This window comes from Myzus persicae, unplaced genomic scaffold (genome assembly GCF_001856785.1).
Source record: "Myzus persicae strain clone G006 unplaced genomic scaffold, MPER_G0061.0, whole genome shotgun sequence".
NCBI lineage: Eukaryota > Metazoa > Arthropoda > Insecta > Hemiptera > Aphididae > Myzus > Myzus persicae.
Window position 1 is genome coordinate 114,633 of NW_019102529.1, and position 24,871 is coordinate 139,503.

Here is a 24,871-nt window from a genome sequence, read left to right on the forward strand (position 1 = left end):
CAGCCACATCTCTACAAAGTGCTTCCTTGCAGTTTTTTTCATTAAAATCACCTATAACTATTTTTATTTAGCCCAAAGATGTATCCATTATGTCTTCTAGTGTTGAGTAAAACTTTTCTTCGGTAAGTGCATGAGCATTGATTAGGACTATTCAAAAATTGTTGGTCCTAAGTGTTAGAGTAGAGAAATACTACTTACATCATCAATTATATAAATTGCATAATAACTATCTATCTTATATCAGGAATTAAATATTGATAATCACTAATCAGGTATGAAATCAGTTTGACCACCTAATGATGATTTTAAGAAACATACCAAAAAACACAAAATTAAATAATATATTTTTCAATATTTCAAAAAGAGTGAAAGTTTTAAGTCAAAAATATTAAGTGACAATTTCTTGTGAAATATTTCATACTCATAACCCTATTAACTGATTTAGTAGTAATAGACCAAAGTAAATTATTAAGAATTTTAAGTAATTTGATCTATTTTAAAGTTAATTTCTTAATACCAGACAATTCAATTTTACCATGTAGGTTGTCAAAGATTTGAGGAATGTTTCTTCTATTTTTTTGGATTTCTATTCCAAATTTTAAATTTTAAATTTTAAATTATTCTTTTTATAGATATATTCTATAGTTGATGGTGTTGTGTCATTTGAAGATCTAACCTTCATAGATGAAGAAGAAACAATTTCAATTTCAGAGTACTTTATTAAGAACAAGTTAGCTACTCGTACTGAAGAGTCCTTTGCTTCAAAGGTATTAATAATAAATAATATATATTAACATATTTTCTTAGTTACAAAATTAATGGTTATATATATGCCGAGTCATAAAATTGATAATAATAGCAACAACCCTATTTTGAAATAAAGGAAAAGAGAAACTGGGAAAGTCTTTCCTACTTTAAAGTATACTCTATGTCAAGTGTACGTGTACCTCATCATTTAGCCTATATTTCTAATATTTAATTATATGTTTATATTGTTGTTAGTAATTTTTATTTTTCTATTAGTTATATGGTAGGTCAAACTAATTTTTGCTAAAAACAAATAACATATGTATTTTATAATATTAGTAAACTCTAACTGTACTAGCCAAACTTAAGTCAATACCCCGATGTACTGTAGAATGGTATGATTAGGTTAGTTATATAAATTAGATTAATGCCTTGGAATGAATCTAAATATTTTGAAAATTTCAAGATAGTGAATAATAATGTAATACAGTGGCGGTTTTGACATGTATTTTTACATGAGTCCATCAAAATATATTAAATGCATTCTTATTCTACTGTAATGTATAATAGATGAAAGATTAGCCTGTGCCCAGTTATGATTAATGAAATCACTAATGCCATGTCCTATGTGAATCCGACAAGTGACGGCCGTGTGAACGCAGCCCCCCACCTAGCGAATAGGGCAGCTGTATCTAGGTACCAAGTGGCCAACATTTATAATAGTCATAGGCGGTCCCAGGATTTTACTTCAGGTGCAGCCGTGCAGCATAGATGGCTAATTTCTAAATGTTAGGGGTATTGGGAATGTGTACGAAGTTAGATTTACTGAGTATCAATGAACCATAATTTACTTTAGACTATTATATATAATTTTTGAAACTAGTAAACTAGTAATTTCCTTTCCTCCGAACTTGGGTTTTCTTCATATTATGATAATTATAGATGTGATCGCGCGTGACTATAAGTACCACTGTTAGTCTAGGGTCTTCCTCCCTTTAATTCTGGCTCGATCATCAGATCTACAAGCTAACAACTATTCGGTGTTGGATAAATTACTTTCGATAAGAAACTAATTACGATACCTACTAATTACATTAAATATTTTTATTTAAATTACATAATTTACGTTTCCCGACATTATTTTTATCACGTTATGTTACTTTTTCATTCATAAAGTAATGCGTAATGAATTGTTACTTTTTCAAAATTTAACGACAAATTCAGTCCATAACGAATATAATAAGAAGTGGGTATACTATTAATTATTAATATATAAATTGTATAGTAGTACATGTAATACATTAATTATGTAGGTACACTATATTGATAGTGGATGGATGTAATACGCACTAATAAAATACGTAAAATGCCTGCATATTTTATAATATTCATCATTATTATCTAAAATATTCAGAATAGTAAATACATTTTACCGATTTTTAATTTTTCTCGAATATCTTAGCCATTAGTCTATGTCATGGACTCTACATTCATAACTTATTTTAATAACGTGGAAAATAACACGTTGCTCCAAAGAAATTATTTTAATAAGATATTTTGTTACAATTGCGTTAATTTAAATAATATATAATCAAATTACTACAGCGTTACTGGCTACTACAATAGTAATTTGTATTCTTCGTTACATTACTATCCAACACTGAAACTAACCAAGTAACAACTAAGTTCATGATCAGAACAATATATCGTGAAATAACAAAGATATAAACTATAAAATATCTACCTTATGAGTTATGAGTTATTGTATGATTTCAACCAATAAAATAAAGTGGTGGTTGTAATGTCAGGTGCAGCACAGGCTGCACCCGTTGGACCGCCTATGATAATAGTTGTAACATTGTTGTGCTTTGATTATACCTGCCTTGGGCTGTGTTCTGTTCATGTGCTATTCACACTTATTTTATGAGTTTACATATGTGTGTGCGCCTCAAAAGTATAAACTTAGGTGGCAGCAACTACTCCATCGGTCTTCTCAAGTGCACTAGCGGTGGCGGCGCCGAGCTCAGTATTAAATGGAAATGGCTATAATAACTTATAAGTTATGTTACGGCAATGCTGAGCCATTCCCGCCTTTGTGCAAGTCCTGTACAAGAAAAATTTAATATTCAAAATTTTTGTTCATTATAACATTTAATTCTGAAGCAATGTCTAAAATATATGTATACAAATTAAAGTCACTTGCCTCACCCTCAAAACCCCCGCTGATGTAGTGGCAAATAATATTTATTTTGAATTACAGCATAATAAACTAAAATTGTTGATTATTCATACAATTTTGGGAAACCCTGGTCCTATTATTTTAAACTTAAATAATTAGATCATATAGATCTCAAAATAAAAATTAATTAAAGATTTGATCTTATGTAGCATACACAAGTTGTAGAGCATAAAATATAGTGTAGCAGTGGAAAAGTGATAACCAAGTATTTTAAAATTAAAACATGACCTGATTTATTTTAAATTCTGAGTGGAGATATTTTATAATTTACAATTTTTTTTCTTTTTGATAAGATATTACATATTTATTAAACATAATTAATTGAAGTATGTTTTACACTTAACTTATGTGTTCATTATAATATAACTGTACTTTTTAATTTTGAGATTGATCATGAAAAACGGTTGAAGCTTATTGGATGTGTTAAGAATGAGTTGCATCATAAATCTAAGGTTCCATATTTTAACATAAAAAGTCCTACAGAAGATGAATCATTTACAATGGTAAGGTTTCAATAGTTATATTTTAAATACAATATGTTTAATATTAAGAAAATGTCTGTTTAAGTTGTATAATGTTATCATTTACAATTTTTTGAATCAGTTATTATACATTTATTATATGGTATTAAATTTTTTCAACATTAATTTTATTAAGTTTTTTGAATAATTTATTTTAGTATAATTTGCAAGGGATTAATCATTTAAAATTCAGTATAAAATAATTTTCTTGTTATCTATTGAGTTATATATGCCTATATTTCGACAATTTTTTATACATGATTGAGTTAAATTTATAATGGTTGAATAATATTAAAATAAGTATAATTATCTGTATTAATTTATTTTTCTTATATAATGTATGTATATTCTTTTTAATTTAGCATAATTTGAAAGGACCTATAAGTCCACTAGAAATGTCAGTTAAAGGAATCAGTCGTAATAGTACTTCTAAAATAATAAAAATAGAATGTCAATCTGTCAATTCTGTTTTATTAGATAGTGACCCAAATGATTATCATGAAAGGCAAGTAGAATACAATATTTTATGTATAACTTTAAATGATTGCTATTATTTTTATTTGAATTATTATTTTATCATTAGATTGTTTGTTGCCGGAAATGTATGTTTGAATGAAAATGATAGGTTAACACTTTGGGATACAACTATGATGCCTAACATCCCTGGTATGCCGGCAATTATTTGTCTTATGTTCTCTCCGTGTGTAGAAATCAGGTACACTCTTTTAAAAATAATTATTTACCTAGAACATGTACTTTATTCATATTTTGTTCATAGATACAATTCTTCTTATACTAAAATGATAGGAGCACTTTGTGGTTTAGGGTATAACCCAGAAACTTGCAGGCCATTGTTTGAAGAAAATGATATTGAGATAACCTTTGATACTGTTTTTGATCTTAATTTTTTGAACAAAGTAAATTGATTTTAGTATTTTGTATTTAATAACTTACAGCTGTTTAAAATGGTTTTTATTCTGTATTAGATAAATGTTATAAGAATGCTGTTAAACAAATGTGTTAACCCAGATGACGAAGAAGGTCCTGGTGATATTTTTCAAATACAGCATAGCTTACAAATGTCTTTAATAGAGTATGTATTTAATATTTGTAGTTATTTATTTTGATTCAATCCTCTGTACTCTCTGTTAAACATAATATGTTCAATGCAGGATTTTCAGCAAGCCCACTAAGTTCAAAGGGCCAGAACCTTACTCAAGAAAATATATGTGGTCGGAAATACGAAAATCAAGACTGCAGTCGCCATACCAAGAAAATAGCCCTGTTAATCATCCAATGGCTGGTTCTGATGTTTATAAACTATTATGGGGAACTATTTTATCACAAAAAATGTCTGTTACAGAGTGTAAAGATTTGATGTTTAAACTAAGCAAAATCAAAAGATTAGAAGAATGGTATGTTCAAAAAATGTTTATATATTAATTTATGTAACTAGTTAAAAATTACAACAATTTTTTTTCTTTTAGTTTGAATCTAAACAATTATACCAGCGAAAGGTGTTTAGAAGAACTTCGTTGCCCATTATGTGATTTGGTGTTTACTAACACTTCGTCCATATTAATGCATTTTGACAATTACCAGCATATTGAACGTTATAAACTTGCTAGAGAAGAATTACAATTGCACTACACTGGACCATTTCGAGATATTAAAAACTTGTAAACTGATTAATTCTGATGCCATTTTTCAATGTATAATACAATTTAAGCTCAAGTTATGTTATCTTCATAAAGAAAACATAATAATTTTCTACACAATTTTGTTTTTTAATTTACTTACATTTCTACAACTAGTATTGGTGATACTTATATTTTTAAGTAACAATAAAGAAGTTTTTTAATTTAAATATTTTTAGTTTTCTTATTTTAATGGTAGTTGATTATAGAAAGAAAATATTTAGCTTATTCATTTTTAATAAACTGTATAAGCAAATTATAGGAATTATATTTAATAAACACCGACAATTATTTTCTTTTATTTCATGTATTTTATTGATCCATTATCTATAGAATTTTGAAGTGAAAAGTAAAAAATTTTAAATAAGGAAAAATTGCAGTAGAAAATTGGTAGTTGGTGGGTGTACATTGTACACATTATACAAATACTAGTGCTGTTAGTGGTGTCTTTGACTTGATTTTTTTACTTCGTAGGTGAAAGAGTTGTGCATACATACCATTTTTAAAAACTTTTGATATCTGTCAACCATGGGCAGATAGGTACTTTTTTTTATCGTTTTATATTTATTAGGGCCACATATACCTAGCGCCTATATATTGTATATAAAAAAAATTTAACTTCTTTTGAGTTTTATCTTTAGCACATTTACTTAACAACCTTGATCCATTCTTTTTTTTGTTTTTGTTATTTGAATATCGATTATATTTATTTATATATATATTTTATACATTATTTAGTCTTAGCACAATAGTACCTATAACATAATAGATATGTATTAATACGGGTATCAACGAGCTTATACAGAGGCCTTTAGGCCTTAACGGAGCATGCAAATATTACAAATACGCATTAATACTGTATAGCCACCAGGGCGTCAGCCAGTATTATAAAAATTTACTCTTATACTATTATTTTTTTTTCTTCTGGGATTGGGGCCTACCGGGAAAATCCCGATTTCCTAATGGGCCTATCCACCCGTGCTGTCAACTGTTGTTTCCACAGGTTTTGCATGTTTTGTGAGTATGCCATACATTTATATACAATATACATGCTTAGAATATGTACTTCGTGTTTTAGTGGTGGCTGAGAAATTGAATTTAAAACTTACTTTTTTATAGGTATTTGCGGCCTGTATTATTTTAGTGTCATTTTTGACCATTTGTTCCACGTTTATTTTAGTAATATATCTAATTTGCGAAATGTTGTTTTCCCCTGTCTTTATCTCTATAAAATTTTTTAGTTAGCTAGTGTAAAATAGTTGTGCTATCAAAGGAGTCAGATATAAAATATTCTAAACATTTCTTGTTTTCAAAAATAATAATTCCTCAGCACATAAATAGTCCCTAAATTATTTTGGAGTAATAAAACAAATAGAAAAAATAAAATTTGACTTTGAACCCAGGATGTCAATTAATGATTTTCAATTGAATTTATGAATAATATATTTATTTTAAAATAAGCTAAGCTACACAACTAAATAAAATAAATACTAATTTACTGTTAGATAAGATTATATATAGACTATTATTGATTGTTATATAGCATATAAAGACAATTACTAGTAATACAAATAAAATAACATTCATACCATGATTATGAAACAACTAAAATATTACTTTAAACTAATTTTTATTAGTAATTTATTAGTACAATAATTACGCTCCTTGACATATCAGTAACTTTACACATAAACTTTAAAAATAAAATTATATTATATAATTTTAAAATATTGGTTCATATTTGCTGCGTTTCTTCTTTTTATTTTTTGATTTGTTATCTACAAAAAAAAAAATAGTGTTTATAATAATCAAATAATTGGATACAATTGGTATTTTATTGCAAGCCATACTCATATTATACTACTGTTAAATATAGAACTACATCAAGTATAATATATGTTCACTTTAAATTATTATATAGCAAAAATCACTAAATGGCCCAAGATAAAAATTGATACAAATATAAAATTACATATGAGAATCAACTTATAAAAATATATGCCAAAAAAAAAATTCATAATAAATAAATTTTGGTTTTTGTTAACGAGACGCAAAACTGCATGGGACTATGGCATGAGCCTCAAGTCCGCCACCCCGGGTATACAGGAAGTGTGCTGAAAGTCAATAGAATAAATGTAGAATTTGATAATTTCAACCCATGACTGTTTGTAGGGTTGATGACTGATGAGCCAGTTGATTGCTAGCCTAAACGGTAAAATTATTTAACCGTGCAGTACACTCAGTTAATTGGCATGTGCTCATTTTAAGGTAATATGATCCAAATTATGCTTTAGAGCTGGCCAGGCATTTTGATTTCAAAAGAAGATACATTTTTAATATTTGATTATCAAACAAAGATCACAAAATTATTAAATACATCCTTAAATAATAAATATATTTATATAAATACATACCGTGCATGTTCATGTTGGCTACAGCATCTTCCAGAATATTATTCATCGACATAGAATTTGGTCTAGAACCAAGTACTGGCCATTGAGATGAGACATTGGGTAAAACAGGATCTGACGAAGAGGAGTTAGTAGCAGTACTTTCATTTTGCAATGCCTAAAAAACAAAATACGACTACTGTATTAAGAAACGACTTAAGGAATATAAATTGTATCTATAATATTATGGTATATTTTGTTCGCAATGGAAATAAAAATATTTTTAAAAACCTAAGACAAAAGAACGTGATCAAAAAAAAAATTTGATATCAGTTAAGTAAATACAAAACTCACTTTTTGATGACTAATTACTAGGGTTTGGGACTTGTTGCATTTGCATTTTGCTTAATAATGACTACCGAATAGTCTAAGATAAAAATTTGTTTTAAGTCATTTAATGGATTGACATACAAACATTTTAATAGCATATTTTTGTACATTTCGCCATTTTCCTAGCAAAACACATATTTGACAAATTTTGGCAATTTCATTGTTATTCATAGCATATTTAAGCAGTTTTCGTTTTATGTCGGGTAAATTAATTTTAAAAGTTAACATTATTTTTTTTTACTTTCATGCGTGGGTCAAAATGCCTAATCATAGAACGAGTCAGGACAGGGTAACTACAAGAATATCTAATTGTTTCTCTGCATAACTCGGTTTACTAATGAAGATGAGATAATTACATTATTAACTGAATTTGGCATCGAGGGAAATACCCAATTGTTGTCAAAAAATTACGAATTAAAAAAAATTGTCTTAATTAAAATGAACAAATTACATTATTTAGTTGCCATTAAAAAAATATTCAGTTATTCTAAGTGTATATTTCCTACAATTTGTGTGCAATAGTACCGAACCCTACTCATTACTATTTTATAATAAAACATATTTAATTCCACCATCTATACTCGGTTCAACTAGAGAACTTGCTGATTTTGTGCACCTCTACATGATATACTGACACAGTACTACAGCACATTCTCTAGTTGGACAGTGTACAGGCGAACATTCATAAAGCGATTTTGGTAATGAGAGCTAAAAAAACCAACAATATCAGAATGATGGAATTCTTATATTTTCTAATAGAAAATATACTTAACTTAGACTCCTCATTATGTACACATGTTTGAACTTAAAATAAGTTAATTCATTAAAGTATAAAAAATTGTAGAACAATTCTATTATTATAAAATAAATACATTTATAATATAACAATTATTAATAATAAGTAACACTGTACCTTTGCAAATGATAAATTACTTGGTGAACCATTAGAAGTATTTCCTATAGCATAATCTGAAGTTGAAGTTATACCAATTGATTCGCTCAAAGGAATCATGCTATTAAAATATTCACAAATTATTTAAACATTTCACTATAATTATTATACATCGTGGAAGAATTAAAGACCTTTTGTCAGCAAATGGATCATAGCCACATTCTGGGAATAAACTCTTATTATGCCATTCAGGTAGTGGCAATTGTTTTTTCGAATTTCTTTCTTCAATGCGTTTAGCAAGCCGTTGTTCATCACGTGCACGTCTATCTCTAATAGCTTTTTTTTCATCCAAGTTGCCTACATCCAAAAGAAGTTTTATTATATTTTTTTTTATATATAATTTGATCCATTAGATGTATAAATCAAAGTTTATTAAATATTTTCAATTATGTCAGAATTAACAATGGCCATAATTACTTTTAAATATAAATAAGGTTTCTTGACTGACAATATTAGTCAAGTCTAATTCAACCCATTCAAAAACAGTTGTTATGGGCAAATGTAAAAGGAATCTATAGCGTTTTCTTGATGCTTCAGTCATTGATAAGGACTGTTTTTCAATTACAGTAGCATCTATCTGCTGTGGACTATTTTCAAGGCTGCCAAACATACATTCTAACATTTCTACATTAACTGCTGATAAATATATATGCTGACCATCTAAAGCTATCAAAATTAACCAATATTATAAGATACCAATTGACATTTAGTATTGTTATTTAATATTTACCTTGATAGAAATAAAAATCCTTTTTTGCAGGTTTTTTTGGTACATTCTCTTTAATATTGACAGCGTTAAAATTATTTAAATTTGTGTTCATTTCTCTAAAATTTAAAATACTTCATGAATACTTATATACCTAATTGTTTTCTGTATAATGAACAATGATTCCGATTATTTGAAAAATACATAATAGTGGACTTTATTAATAAGGGTTAAATACACTTAAATTTCTATCATTATGATCTTAACATTATATTTATTGATATTTAGTTGTGTATAATCCTAAATATAAACATCTAGAACGCAACAAATCTATAATTTATTACTGCAATACTATAATTCACTATTATTCGACAAGCCGTAAGAAGCGCCAAACGCCTAGATAGTTTCTACAAAAATTATAGTTTAGACTTTTAATTTATAATAAATAAATTGTATGTGTTAATAGTTAATGCATGATTTATAGACTGTAACATTTTATTACTGGATGCGCTATTTTATTGTACATCATTATTGCAAAATAACAACTATTCATCTAGTATTTTTAATTGATTTTATATTTAAGTCAATTATAAGGAAGTTTGCTCTAAATAATCTAAGGTGTCTTATCAATTTTAACTCCTGCTATTTACACGGTTGCTATTTTTGTTTAGCAGCTTTTATTATTTAAATAAGTTTTAATTAAAGAATATGAATGTCTTAACGTATTATATATTATCTTACTTCATATGTAAATTTGGATTTTCATCTAAAACACTAGCAACATTATGAGAACATCCGGGAATCTCAATCAAGTTCTTTAATTGTGATTGCTATAAAATACAAATTTGTATTATTTCATAATTAACTGATTGATTATATTAATTGTAAACACTCATCATTATCTCAAAAAGTTATATTTTAAAACTATTTTATTATTTTAACATAATTCTGTTAGGTATTTAAGATTTTAGAATGACTAAGTTCATTTTCAACATTGCATTCTAAAGCAGAATATTTTTTTGAGAATTTCGATATAATTTTTCAAACTTGTTATTAACGAGTATTAAGTATTTAGTTAAAATCTTGAAGTTGAGCAGAGTAAGTGGCAATAATTTTGCAGAATACACAATTCCATTCATCTAAATTTTAAATACTAATGAAAAAATAACTATCTAAACTAACTGATTCATTTGAAAATTAACTTCAAATCACTTAAATTCTAATAAATACTATTTTGCTTCAGAATGCGAAATTAAAAGTGTAAATACTCAATTAAAAAAGTAAAAAACTTAAAAAGAATTGTTTTGCAATTTGAGTAATGATTTAAAATAATATATTTTCAAAATTTTTTTAACACTTTGAGATACTGAGTGTTCACTATTAAAAGATCTCTCTGTAATTTGTATAATAAATATTAATTGTATTCAAATTACTAGTGGTGCCTGTGGTGGTGATCCTGAATTTTCATTAATTGCAGAACTCTCACAGTTAATTCCTTTTATTTCAAAATTCTTATTTAAAAAAGAACAAAATTAAAATTTATCCAGTTAAGAATTATTTTATTTTACAAACTTACTGGTTCCTGGTTCATTAAAATATTTTCTCTTTTTGATAATAATTCAAGGGCTTCATATATATATTTTTTTTCTACATCTTCCGTATCCCAGTATTCTAAAAGTAGTAAAAGAGCTTCTCTTTCTTGGTTCAAAATATTTAATACCTAAAATGTTTCATTATTAAATTTGTGTTTATAAATATCTTAAAATGTTGGTCTCTCACTTGACTTTTATAACCAATTAGAAGTCTAGAATAAGCTGTAGAGTAATTAGTTTCACAAATTGATAAAGGAATCTCATCCGATGGTTTTAAAGTATTTTGACGGAGTTCAGACATTGGGTATGCTTGCAATGAATTTCTAGAGCGTTTCATTAATTGTAAAGTTATTGATTGACCAACGCAGCATTCCTCTTTAATAATTATTTCAACGCTAAAAATTACCAAAAATAATAAAGCTGCATAATCATTTTAACATTTTTTTTTAAAAATTTGTTTGTATATATTTTTTCTCATTCTCTCAAATAACTTGTATTTTAAATAGTAAAAAATACAATAATAGAATGTGGTGTATAGTTATAAATGCACTTGATTTAATAAACATATGTTTTAGAAATAAGATAAACTTTTACCTCTGCAATTCTTTTTTTAATATTCTAGAATGGCATATGGGACAGCCGGCAGTATCGAGTTCTTCATTTATATCTAAATAATGCAAAATGCAAGGCCAACAATATATATGACCACAGCGAGTCATTTTTGGTGTTATTGGTATATCCATACATATAGGACATTTAATAAATTGAGTAGAAAACATTTTCTGCAACAATTAATAACATAGTAAATACTATTTATACAACTGATTATTTTAACTATTAACATGTTTTAAACATATATTTGATTAAAACTGTTATCACTTTAAGCTTACTATCTGTTCAATACAATCCCAATCAACAATTTCATCCTGATCAAACATCCACTGAGAATAATCTTTTCCAAACTTGACTACAAATTGACAACTGTTTTAACAAAATTATTTATCAAAGCCATATTATAAAATATTCATTCAAAGAATTAATAGTATTTAAGCAAAAAATAAAATACTTTGCTATCAAAAAGTGTTTGACATTGAATTTCTGTGGAAATTCTTTTTTCCTAGACCCATAACCACTTCGCATATTCCATTTATTATTATGTTCCATGTGCCTTAATACAGGCAATATATCTTCGTCATCGACATCATTTAATGATTCAGTTACCTAATAATTTTAATTAATTAGTACAACAGATTTAAAATACAGAAAAGTACGTAAACATAAGTCGAATTTATTAATTTTTACAAACCTCGGAACTCTTCTTTCTACAAAAGAGACTAGCTCGATGTTGCGGCTGTTTACTGTTATTTGAGTTCTTTTTAAGGCTGATATTTCGGTTAGCTTCAATTCTTTGTGGCTGAATGGTAACAGCTTTTCCATTTCGACGATTTGAGTGCTTCAAATTTGATGAATCTATAAAACAGAAACAAATAGGATATAAAATAAAAATAATTTTTTTTTGTCAAAAAGTAAAAACTGATAATTTAAATAGTATAGGTAATATATTATGAGATAATTTCACTACGCAATTGTCATCATTTGAATATTGAAAAGTCTCAGTGTTCTGTGCCGAAGTAAGTCAAGCAAAATCATATCCAAACAAGGGTCAAGAGTTTTTAACTAACGTTCAGCTGTTTTTACCTCTATACACGATTTTTAAAAAGATGGCAGAAAATTGTTTGTAAATCAAAAGTTAATTTATATTTTTGTGTACATAGGTGGTTAATCTAGTTAAGAACATGTTAACGCCAGTAACGGAATTTCGTGAAGACGTTAGTGGGATACAAAACCTTGGATAAAGATAGCATGGATATGCATATTCCCGAAAAAGCATAAAATAATTAAAAATTTAAAGCTATTACCTATGCATTTAAAAGTTAATACCATAAAAATTAGCATATGCGCTAAAAATAAACAAATATGCACGAAAACATTCTATCTCGTCGTTTAATATACAATAAATAGCTTCTAAAAATAAACAAGACTTTGGATTATCCGAAAAATGACAAAAGTTGGTACGATCGTAGTGTAGTGTACAACAATAACACTCAAATTATTTGGGCCAAACACTTATACATCAGCTCTTATTACTGACTACTGAGGCCTGAAACTAAAATATTAACGATATTGATATCAAAGATTCAAACCAATGAATAATATGAAATATTTGGTAATTAGATATCGTTTCTGAATACTGAAACCGTTATCGTCCTATCGCCTATAAACCTATCGGGAGTTTTAGGTATGGTTAAAAATGTCTATTTTTCTTAGTCTTCCCTTTTCACATCCAAGTTTTACACTTTCAAAGCGCTTGGTCCTTCCACCTCGCTTTTACTCCGGCCACCTATTTCCGTATCATTTTCCATTTAGTCCATCCAGCATCCATCTCTCGCCCCCTTTCCTTCTTCATTTATTTCCATATTCACTGCGCTACTTCAGCCACTCATACCACCAAGGCGACACCAAGTTACTTCTGCTCATAAAGATATAACTCTTAAGAATGAAGTCTAGAAAATTATAGTCTTTATGCGGCTTTGTTCCAAAGCACTTGCTTCGCGCGATGACTCAGTAAGAAAAGTGTCGAATAACGCATTAAGGTACGTTTTCCCTCCAGCGTCTGGACGCGGCGTCAAGCGTCACTACCGGTCTGGACGTAGGTCGCGTCTAGACGCCGCGTCCGACGCAGCCATGCTGTTCTCGCGTCTGACGTTGCAGGGAAACCGTACCTTTACCGGTCTTGATACCTATTGGTACTTGGTTAATGGTTAATGGTTAATGGTTAGGTTAGCGAGTCGTTTAGCACAGGACGGAACAGCCTGCTGGCGTACTTCGCTGAAGCAGTGAGGCACTGAGGCCTACGGCAGAACGGCCTATCTAGTATCAGGCTATATGCCTATACTGCGGACGGGGCGGTATCATACTACCACCACAGAATAAATTTCATTTATGTGGTACCACCACATTGGAGGTGTTTGGATAAACAATAGAAAATACATGTAGCCAAAACAAGCAAATAATAAATAGGTTTGAAAATGAAAATCTTTTATTTTATAATTTTAGATGGAAGATTAAAATTAATTAATATATTTATTTTGTAATAACTACGGGACACAAACTAAGATCATGGTCATAACCTAAATTATAGTTTGGTTTTTCTTCCATGAAATAGTGGTGTTGTCCGATGTTAATTGATAAGGGTTTATAACCCAAACGAATGGCCGCATGATGTACGAAATACAGCCCGTCGTGAAAAACTGGAAAACAAAAGAAATATCTAGTCAGACTGACCAGCTGAATGTCCGCGTTTGCCATTCAGTGCTAGTTTAAGAATTGTTTAAATCAAAAGTAAATCGATCGATATGGTGAATAAGTGCAGCGTGACTGGTTGTAAAAGCTTATATTCGAAGGACAATACCAAAGTTAGATTACACAGGTAATCTACAAGAAACTGACTCTGAACTACCTCCGTTTTGGAGGACGGAGGTTCATGGAGTGCATAGCAAATTGATTTGAAATATATCAATTTGTTTTCATTCTTATCTATTTCGTTTAGATTTCCTCTGTCGAATCCAGAAACGCTACCCTTGTGGATAGCTGCCACTGGTAGGGAAAAAGATTGGACACCTTGTAAAAGTAGTAGATTGTGTGGCAATCATTTTGAAAATTCTGAATACATAATTGGCCATGGGAAAAATGTTTTGAAGACAACATCAGTCCCAACGATTGATTATAGAGTGGAAGTTATGGTATGTTTGAAACTGATTGATTTAAAATTTAAAAAAATTTTTTAACATGTATGATTATATTATTTTAGAAATACCAAAAAAAGAAGTTGCTAAATGTAGATAACGATGATGAGCTAATGATTAAACCTAAAGTCAAGCAAGAGGTAATTTATAGATAATAGTTAATTAGTTTTTAGCTTTTTTACTATTTTTAAACATTTCTATATACAGGAAAGTAGTGATACAAATGTTGAAATTGTCCAACTTGACTACAGCGATATGTACAATTTAAAGTATGAACATCAAAATCAGGGTAAAAATGATGATCATGGAGAATCATATTATAAAAATGAGGATGAAAAATGTACAAATAAAAATCTCAATTTTTCTAACTTGGAGACTAGTTATGATAACGAACATGATTCTAGTCACGATGACGAGGCCGTAAAAAATGAATATGAAGATTTCAACTATGAACTGAAAAATGATATTTGTAACAGAGAAAACCAATGGTATGCTTTTTACATATTATAATATATTAAATTTGTTCCTAAAAATAATACTGAACATAATATATTGTATTGTAGTTACATGTTTACAAGCAGTTTCAAGGAAGGCGTTGAACCTATAGTTTTAACACCTCCAGAAGATAAACCACCTGAAGAATCATTAAATATTATGGTAAGATTATATCATTATACCCTATATAAGTAAATTCTAGTTTTACAATGTATAAATAGAAAGTACATACATTTTATTAAACAATTTCAGACTATTGACCAAGCAACAGCAGATTTAAATTTTAAGAAAATTATGGCCTTAAAATTAAAAAAACAACGGCGCACTAAAGATATTTATTCGTTGTACTTCAAGACTCTGAAAAAAAAAAGGTTTCGAAAACAAGAAAAATATAAACAACATTATTCTAACAATGATGAAGACTCATTTTCAACGTTTATAGGAGCCCAAATGAAAGAGTTGCGTCCATTTAGAAAGGTTTATTTAAGTGCAAAACACAGAATTCAAAAAGTTTTAATGCAAGCACAGCTTAAAATAGCAGAGCTAATTTAATTAAGATCGAAAAGTGGCATTATGACAAGTAGTTATTGTTCTATTCTGTAATACATTAATCCACATATACTATTAAAATTATGTTGTATCGTAAATTATTAATGAAATGAATGCAAAAGAATGTATATTTTATAATTATAGATGTATAAGTGTTTCATTTAATTCATACATTAATACATTATTATTAAATAAAACATTTTTATTTATAAAGTTTGGCTATAAATTATACACAATAAACTCCATAACTAAACATAGATATTCAAAATACAAATTTATTTTTAAGATGATATTACTTGTTTATTGTATTGTTTTTATCTTACAAACACTTAACATAGTAAATTTAGCAGAAACAGTTATGAGCATTTTTATTGTAAAATTGTACATTGAAACTTATACTAAAAGATAATTTTCTTACTTCTTATCTTCAAGTATGAAATACTGACAATTTGCTTTAATAACAATCATTAAAGGTAACAAAATTGGTTCTGCTCAATACAAATCAAGTATGTTGTGCAGTTGTAAGACGAATACAGCACAATAACACAAATGTATACCAATAGACAAGGTATGGGACATCATTTTGGGAACAATACTCTAGTTGAGATTTTTTCAGGTTTTTGTTTTTTTTTTTATAATTTAAATTTAATTGTTGGGTTGATGGATTGCATACATTTGATGTACTACAAAACAAAATAATATGGAAAATAAAACAAATATCTTATGCAGGGTCGAATCTAAGCATATTTACACCTGGGGAGAATAGAATACGCCTTATTTTCAGTAATATACAGAGTGGGGCGGGTGAGGTTACTTCCTTACTTTATAAAATCATAACACGAAAAGTATTGGTAATATTGATTTAATTATTTTTCCTGTGTGTAGGGATTAGGGGTACATTGTAAGTTCTATTTTATTTGGTTTTAAAAACGATATCTTGAAGGTGGCCACCGTTCTCGTCAGTGCACCGAGATAGTCGGAATTTGAAATTGTCCACTTTTTCCAGTATATCTGTGATTATGTCGGCAATAGCAGCAAGGATATTGTTTTTGAGATGACGAAGGATCTTTGGACGATCCGTGTATACCAAAGATTTAAGGTAGCCTTACAGGAAAAAATCATATGAGGCTAAATCCGGCAGTAGCTGGCCACTGAAGATCACCGCTAAGAGAGATGAGCCGTCCAGGAAAGTGTTCACGCAAGATATTTATTGACCTTGCCCTGTGAGCCGTGGTGCTATCATATTGAAACCACACTTTCCCTACATTCATTTCTTCAAGTTTGTGTGGAAAAAAATCCACAATCATGCTGATATAAGCATAGATATGCTGGAAAAAGTGGACAACAATTTCAAATTCCGACTATCTCAGTGCATTGAAGAGAACGGTGGCCACCTTCGAGATGTCGTTTTTAAAACCAAATAAAATAAAACTTTAAATGTACGCCTATACACAGAAAAAATAATTAAATCAAAATTTTCAATATTTGTTGTGTTATGATTTTTTAAAATAAGGAAGTAACCACGCTCCATCCTGTATTTTTTTCTTAAAATGTTAAGGAAAATAAGCTATGGCTTACGTTCATGTTTTGAAAACCTTTCCCTCTAAAAAAATTTAATTCAGTTGTTCTGTAGGTATATCATTAAAAGAGTAATTTATAGGGTTACCTATATAATATTATACTATTATAATAATAAGGTCCACTCGTCACATACTTGTTTTCAATGAAAGGGGTATATAAAAATATTACATGCATATGTATATACAGAGTGATTCAACAAGCATGCTCACCCCCTTTCTTCTACAATATTGCAGTTATTCAAAATCTGATTTTTTAAATATACTTTAAGACCATATTTTCAAAGTCTCAAGATTTTTTATACTACCTACTTAAAGAGTATCTTGTAAAGATATAAACTTCTGTTTTTAATTTGAGAACACCAATATTCAACTGTTGAACTATAAAATATATAGTATATAATTTTTCTGAAGTTGTTGACGTATCAAAATCAATATTCATATGAGTAGTTTTTGAGTTATTAAACTTTGTGTTCTAAGGATAAAAAGTCCATAGTAATGAGTTTATAAGATATAGGGGCCATGGTGAAATAGAAAATTGTAGTCATTCATATTAATCTATCGAAATAAATAATTTGTAAAAATGGCCCAAGTATAATAAATACTTAATCCAATTTTATGTCTATTTTATATTTATGTAAAATCAGTTTTAAGGACTATTATCAGTGGTGTATTGGTACGGATACGCGGGTATACGCCGTATACCCGTCAGCAGATTTTCGATTTTCAGCGTATACCCAATGTAAAATATCATTTTACGGGTATACGCTCTTAAAATAACTCGAAAACCAATTATTCATAGGAAAAATTGTTATTTTAATTTTTAATATAATAATGAATTTTAAATTAAATTTATTAATAACATTTTGAAAAATAGATGTTATTAAAATATTATGTAATATTACCAATATGGAGTATGAATGCTCAGTCCATGGTTCTCAACCTGTATTATGTCATTTATAAATTATAACGCGAATGTGTTTCTTGCGATGTTATGTTTTTGTAACCACTGATGTTATTAAGTGTTTATCAGGCTATGGCCAATTAAATGGTTTATGGTGTTTATTTATAGATTTATTTATAAATTATTGTTACTGCAATAATGGGTATTTTCCTTCTTGAATCTTGCTATTCGAGTTTACGACTTATTGTACTTATCGTAGTATCGTTTGACAAAGAAGAATGAATACTAGTCGGTTCCATTGATGATCAGTGTTAATTTTAATATTATTATATTAGTAAAAATACTGAAAATTTAATAAAGAAATAAAATAAAAATAATATAATATAAGTCACCTAATTATTGTAATGATTATTGACTACGAGCGAAGCGAGAAAATTTTTTTTTGGTAGATTATACATATTTTATTAGTGCGTATACCCATAAATATATTTACCAATACACCACTGACTATTATTCTTAATACAAACATTTTAATAACTAAGAAACTACTCAATCAAATTTTAAATGTAGTACATCAACATTTTCAAAAAAGTTATACACTAGTTAATTTATAGTTAAAGAGGGGGGTTCTCATTTAAAAAACAGAAGTTTGTATTACCACAGGACACTCCTTAAGTAGTAAGAAAATTTATGAATTTGAAAATATGACCTGGGTATATTTAAAGATTTCCAAAATCAGAATTTGAATAAATTCATTATTAAAGGAAAAAATGGGGGTGAGCATGCTTGGTGGATCATCCTGTATTATATCAAAATGTTTTTAAAATTATATTAATTTTTATACACCTATACATATAGTAAAATAATACTCCCCCCCCCCTTCGTGTGTATGCCACTGACACACGTATACGCTACACAGTAATTATAAATGATTAAGAAATAGGTATCTTATTTTACAATAACAAAATAAGAAAATCTATGAAAACAATTAAAAATATTTAGATGCAAATTTTTCTAAAATAAACTTATGCATTTTAAATGTTCATTTTGGAACTTTTCTTCTCACAGAAAAGATATCTAGCCCAGTGTGCTATAAATCAAAAGCATATTGAAAAAAATGCAACTACTGCTCCTTCAATAATAATGATTAATGTCAGTGGTGTTTTCACAAAAAAACTATCATTTATGAATTTAAGGCAAAGAATAAAGATGCAATGAATGAAAATGAAAGTGAAAATGAAGTATGCAATGAATATTGTAATTTTATGAGCCAAAAACTCATCAGTTTCAACCCACCAAAAAGCCGCTCATAAACAATTGTTTTACAAAGCTCCTACAGAATACACTCTCAAACTTTACAAAAATACATATTTTGTTACCTTGTACATTTTTATTAATTTACCAAGTATTAACAATATTTCATAGGTCAGATTTAACATTTTATAACACATTACCTAACTGAATAACTCTTTTTTCAATTCTTATTAAATACCCTGTGATGGCGGCAACTCGAACATATTTTTATCAAAATAACAGCAATAATCAAGGTTATCAGTTACAAACAATGATTGACTGTAGACAGTGCTATAGACCAGCGTTTCCCAAAGTGTGTTCAGCGGAACCTTAGGGTTCCGTGGGACAATGTCAAGGGTTCTGTTAGATGTATGAGATTATTGAGAAAATTGGGTTTATTTAATGTTTGTTGTTTAAATAATTTTTGATTGAAAATTTTTTTTGAAACTAAGTTTAATAATGAAAAGTCATTAACAGTATCATTAAAATATTATTTAGACTTGAGAGTTTAAGGAATTGATTTTTCCTTTTTTAATTCACAAAAATTGTAGTTGAGTTGGATTAGACATTAGGGTTCCGTGAAACACAAACAATTTTTTAAGGGTGCCGTGGTCGTAAAAGTTTGGGAACCGCTGCTATAGACTATACCAATGAGTGCACTTATTTATTTTATGGTTGATAAGTCATATGGCAATAAATAATAACACAAAATACGGATTGCTTAATTTAAAAATAAAATTATGATTTATGATCGTTTATATGTGTGTAAATATTTTTACAGGGTATATGCTAATTCAACAAATAGAAAACGGATAGAAGGCATATACCCTTATATACCTTTTACAACACCACTATTACTCGGCATATTATAAATGCATTAATAAAAAATAACTAGCTTATTTATGTATATTTAAGTTTTCTATAATTTGGTAGTGATGAAAAGTTTCAGCGCTCACTTCTTCGGACAGTTTAACGACAAATAATATTTCAAAAATAAATTCAAAAGATGAAGACTGGGACACTTTAAGACTGCAGGTGTAGCCGTATTAAACTTTTAGCCGTATGGACTTAATTTATCTTAAAAATGAATGCAATGAAATAAAACAAAATTTACATCAAAGGAGATTGAGATATTTTTATGCCTGAGGTTAAATCCCCAGCATACCCATTACCCGTTCTAGATCTTATGAATGTATAATAATTATTTATTTTACATCAGTATATCGGCACTATAACAATATATGTCCGTGGATCCTATCCCATCATCTCAATAGAAAATGGGGCAGTTACCCATTAAAAAATTTCATAGGTAACATTGCTTAGTTTTCATTATTGTACAAAAAATATAAATAATAAACTACAACATAAATGTTTAAAAGATATTAAACATGTATCTTGCATTATAATATGCACTTTTAACACAAAAATGAATAAATATGCACAATTTTACTAAGTTGACAATTTATGTACAATTTTCATTTTTAAGACTTTAGTTTATAGCATGAATTTCAATCTTGATATGTTATAAATCAAGAGTATATAAAAAATATGCAACTCCTACAACTTCCGAGCACTATTTACTACAAAAAAATTTCAATTTTAGTAAAAACAAACATCATTTAACAAGGTACCTATACTGATTAATGAGTATAATTAATGTAATCATGAGAGACCATACTTTTTTTTCGCTCTAATACTCTATAATATAATATAATTTAGGTATATAATATAGACAGTCATAGTTATTATTATGACACAATTTGTGTAATCTTATCATTGTTCTTATCAGAAAATTATTTTTAAAAGTATGACTGGGAATTTAGATATATCACCATTACATTTCATATAATAAACAAAGAATGTATTCGACAACGCTATTGCCAATCATTAGTACATGCTTATCGTAACAGACGTGTTTAATGACTTTGAGCAACTTTTTCTGGAGGTTTTGAACTTTATAAAACACCAACAAGATAACGGCACTAGTTTTGAGGGGGCAAAGAATGACACAATATTATTATTACTTCACTATCGCATTCTACTGGTACTCTTAGAGCATAAAGCACACTGCACATCGGTTTAACTCGTATCACCACTAGCCCTAAGTACTTTGACCTCTACAACGATGGTACATAGGTGCCTGACCTACCTGTCGATTTCTTGGCGTCCGTCTTACTGTTGGCCTGCGGCAGCGACTTCGGCGCGGGCACGTTCAGTTTTCTTTCCATCTGACGGTTGTCCGACATCTGTGGTAGTCGCACGAGGGTTGAATGTGTGATCTCCAGGAGGAGAATAGGATGGACGTGAACCGGACAGCAACATTGTATTCATTGAAATGCCATTGTCACACGAACGAATTTCAAAAACAATTTAATCGTCGTCGTGGCCCACGAAATCGGGTCGGGGATCGGGTTCGACGGACGAGGCACACCGGCAATCTGGGGGCGGTGATTTGAGAGTTGGTCCCTCTCTGTTCCCGCTCTGATCCGGCGACAATAAACAATATCAAGAAGGCGAGTAATCAAAGGACGAGCTCCTTGGTTTGAGACAAATCCAAAAGCGTAAACTAGTGTTTCGAGCGGATATCACGCTCAAGGCGACGCGAGAACTCTGCTCTTCCGTATCGTGTGAACGCTGTGTGAAAACGACGTCTGCGTTTGCAAAAACTGTCGTCACTACTCACTCGATGTTTGCCCGAGATGGCTTATACTTCTTAGATGGCACGTCGTGCACGTCTGTCTTACAAACTAATACAAAGTCGCAACGAACGAGTCGTCAAAACGTACGGCCGTGACGATTAAACCCAAAAGGCCAAAACGTGATTGCGTATCGCCAATAATTGCACTATAATATTATTATCATAATAATAAGATATTAACACAGTAACCACATTCTATCGAGTGTTATCTACCTAGGTTGAGTATTGTTCTGTGGTAGTGTAGTAATGTGGAAATAATAAAACGCAGGCTCTTGATCGTTTTTCCTCCATGAAAATTTGAACGTTTTGGAGTCCATTTGGCGCCTTGGAAGTAATCGTAGTTGTTGTTGTATTTGTATTTAATTATGAGTTATTACTTGAATTATTATGGTTCTATGTTATTAGTTTATTACTAATACAAATATCTAATTCCAGTTGTCCCTTTGCACTCCGTTGACCTTAAAAAAATGCCACCTGTTATTTTATGATTCAAATGTGATTCGATTCGTTATTCAACACTTTTTGTAAGCCGTAGGGATGATCAAAACTTAAAAAAAGAAAAAATGTAAGTTTAAATTTGATTTGTATTTTATTGTAAAGATTATTTAAATATATTTGATTAAATAAAAAATAGTCAACATAATTTATGAAGGCTGCAAATAATTAAAACAACACACTTTTAAAAATCTGAGCGGAACGGATGGTGGATGGAAAATGACTTCTTAGTTCTTACTAAAAGAAGTATTGGAATCCCTCCCCCTTTCCGTAACATTAATACTTCAACACCCATGTATATTTTAATTTATCATAATGGCAAACAATGTCTCAGTCTTTGGTCAAAAATTGTTTAATATGCTGTCCATAATTTGATAGCAGATAGGTATCATACCGTTAGCTAGTAGGAGAAAATATTTTATACTAAATTAACAAGATTGTTACATAACAAATTATTTACTGATACAACTGTTGCATTTGTATCACCACTTGTATTTTCATTATTATTTTTGGGTGTAAAATATAATCAATTTTGTGTGCCCAAAATATCTTATAATATGATAAATATTTATTAAAATCATAAACCTTATGCTCATATACTGACTTTGCCTTACCCTTTACCTATAATAATAACATTAGTCATTATGCATCGTGAAGGCACGATTAAATGCCTAAGTGACCGATAGAACAAAAGCAGTTATATAATAAATATAGGTATAATATTAGTTATAGTTCAAACCACCACACAATGGGTAATTGTTCCGATTTTAATTCACATCACCAGTCTACGAATAAAATACAATAAAAGAGTCAGTCTATATGAAAATATGTAAAACAGTTAAAAATAATCTTAAATAATTTGAGGTAGGCAACTAAATGTACACCAACATATTTGTTTATATTCAAATGCCAATAGACATAGAAAAATAATTTAATTTTTGTTAAATGCACTCAAAAGTAATAATACCTGTACTTGTATGATATAGCAATAATTTGTCTGAAAATGATAATTTTACACAGTGATGTTCTGGTGTAATTTCAACTTTCTGCAGTGTTGCAGGTATATTACCTTTATTAATTATTCTTATTACTTATTATACTCATCAGTAGATTATAAATTTATCTGTATAATATTTTTTTCTACCAAAATTAATAAATCGCCATTGTAATAAATCTCAAAATACCTATGTAAAAACTCGAAAGGACTAAATAAAACTGTTAAGGCCAATAATACGGGGCCAACGAATTTATTTTATTTTATTTTAATATTTATCTTAGTTTTAGTTTTATAAATTTTTATTGTGCAATAATATGTATCAAAAAAAGAAATTATTAATGCTAACTTATAATTACAAAGAGACTTATAGGGTAAAATTTAATAATGCCTTTCCTACCTGTAAGTACATACGAATATAATATGACTATACATGTTTAAACCATGGATTATTTTTAGACATTATTCAATCGTGATCGAAATGTGAACTTTTACTATCTATCATCGACGTTAACGAAGAATTACATTACTTTTCTGTTACCGTGTAAAGTAATTTAAAACTTAATTATAATTAAAATTAAATTGATTATTAAAAAGCGGGCAAGTGAGTAACGCTCATCTGTATCTAGTGAGTCGTTGTAATGGAAGTGTTACATTTGAATTCAATGATATAAAATCATTGTACACGAAAAACGATTCTGAGCAAAGACGATCTGTCAGCCTATAATATTACTTAGTATATATAATGTTATTATTGTGATTAAAAGTAATTAAATTTACTATTAGGCATTAGTCTTACACTAGATTTAATTCAAAAATTATGACA

At 28.8% G+C, this 24,871-nt stretch overlaps 3 protein-coding genes across 6 annotated transcripts in view; 2 read left to right on the forward strand and 1 right to left on the reverse strand.

The window, feature by feature from the left end:
* Positions 1-5,374, forward strand: part of LOC111032448 (probable ATP-dependent RNA helicase spindle-E) — a 30,033-nt gene extending 24,659 nt beyond the window's left edge. For 2 of the 3 annotated variants that reach the window (XM_022312786.1, XM_022312784.1), the window contains 8 exons: positions 633-767; positions 3,373-3,489; positions 3,870-4,012; positions 4,091-4,222; positions 4,286-4,424; positions 4,494-4,600; positions 4,680-4,922; positions 4,995-5,190. In XM_022312786.1, the coding sequence (XP_022168478.1) occupies positions 633-767; positions 3,373-3,489; positions 3,870-4,012; positions 4,091-4,222; positions 4,286-4,424; positions 4,494-4,600; positions 4,680-4,922; positions 4,995-5,190 (1,212 nt within the window). Of the gene's footprint in view, positions 1-632; positions 768-3,372; positions 3,490-3,869; positions 4,013-4,090; positions 4,223-4,285; positions 4,425-4,493; positions 4,601-4,679; positions 4,923-4,994 lie in introns of all 3 variants that reach the window. The other variant, XM_022312785.1, reaches the window with a different exon arrangement.
* A 1,441-nt stretch (positions 5,375-6,815) lies between these two features.
* Positions 6,816-22,705, reverse strand: LOC111032441 (RING finger protein 10). Of its 2 annotated transcripts, none has more exons than XM_022312776.1 (15): positions 22,008-22,705; positions 12,541-12,704; positions 12,301-12,455; positions 12,125-12,215; positions 11,829-12,016; positions 11,422-11,629; positions 11,219-11,362; positions 11,076-11,153; positions 10,384-10,472; positions 9,667-9,761; positions 9,354-9,596; positions 9,068-9,233; positions 8,898-8,997; positions 7,619-7,772; positions 6,816-6,982 (listed from the first exon to the last, which is right to left on the reverse strand). In XM_022312776.1, exons 1-15 carry the CDS (start codon positions 22,102-22,104, stop codon positions 6,927-6,929), a joined length of 2,028 nt encoding a protein of 675 aa, XP_022168468.1. In that variant the 5' UTR covers positions 22,105-22,705; the 3' UTR covers positions 6,816-6,926. The 2 variants fall into 2 exon arrangements, with proteins under 2 accessions (XP_022168468.1, XP_022168467.1); XM_022312775.1 differs by having other exon boundaries at positions 9,354-9,602; positions 22,008-22,704.
* On the forward strand, positions 14,484-16,323 carry LOC111032442. The gene is made up of 6 exons (XM_022312777.1): positions 14,484-14,724; positions 14,845-15,037; positions 15,106-15,180; positions 15,248-15,528; positions 15,604-15,697; positions 15,788-16,323. The coding sequence occupies exons 1-6, from the start codon at positions 14,651-14,653 to the stop codon at positions 16,085-16,087; spliced, it is 1,017 nt and encodes a 338-aa protein (XP_022168469.1). The 5' UTR covers positions 14,484-14,650; the 3' UTR covers positions 16,088-16,323.
* Positions 22,706-24,871: the final 2,166 nt, after the last annotated feature.

Coding starts and splice junctions, on each gene's coding strand:
- LOC111032442 (XM_022312777.1), top strand. CDS start 14,651: ATGGTGAATAAGTGCAGCGTGACTGGTTGTAAAAGCTTATATTCGAAG. Junction 15,038..15,105: donor ATTATAGAGTGGAAGTTATG/GTATGTTTGAAA, acceptor ATATTATTTTAG/AAATACCAAAAAAAGAAGTT. Junction 15,698..15,787: donor AAGAATCATTAAATATTATG/GTAAGATTATAT, acceptor AAACAATTTCAG/ACTATTGACCAAGCAACAGC.
- LOC111032441 (XM_022312775.1), bottom strand. CDS start 22,104: ATGTCGGACAACCGTCAGATGGAAAGAAAACTGAACGTGCCCGCGCCG. Junction 9,234..9,353: donor AACCTTATTTATATTTAAAA/GTAATTATGGCC, acceptor TTTTGGATGTAG/GCAACTTGGATGAAAAAAAA. Junction 8,998..9,067: donor GATCCATTTGCTGACAAAAG/GTCTTTAATTCT, acceptor ATATTTTAATAG/CATGATTCCTTTGAGCGAAT.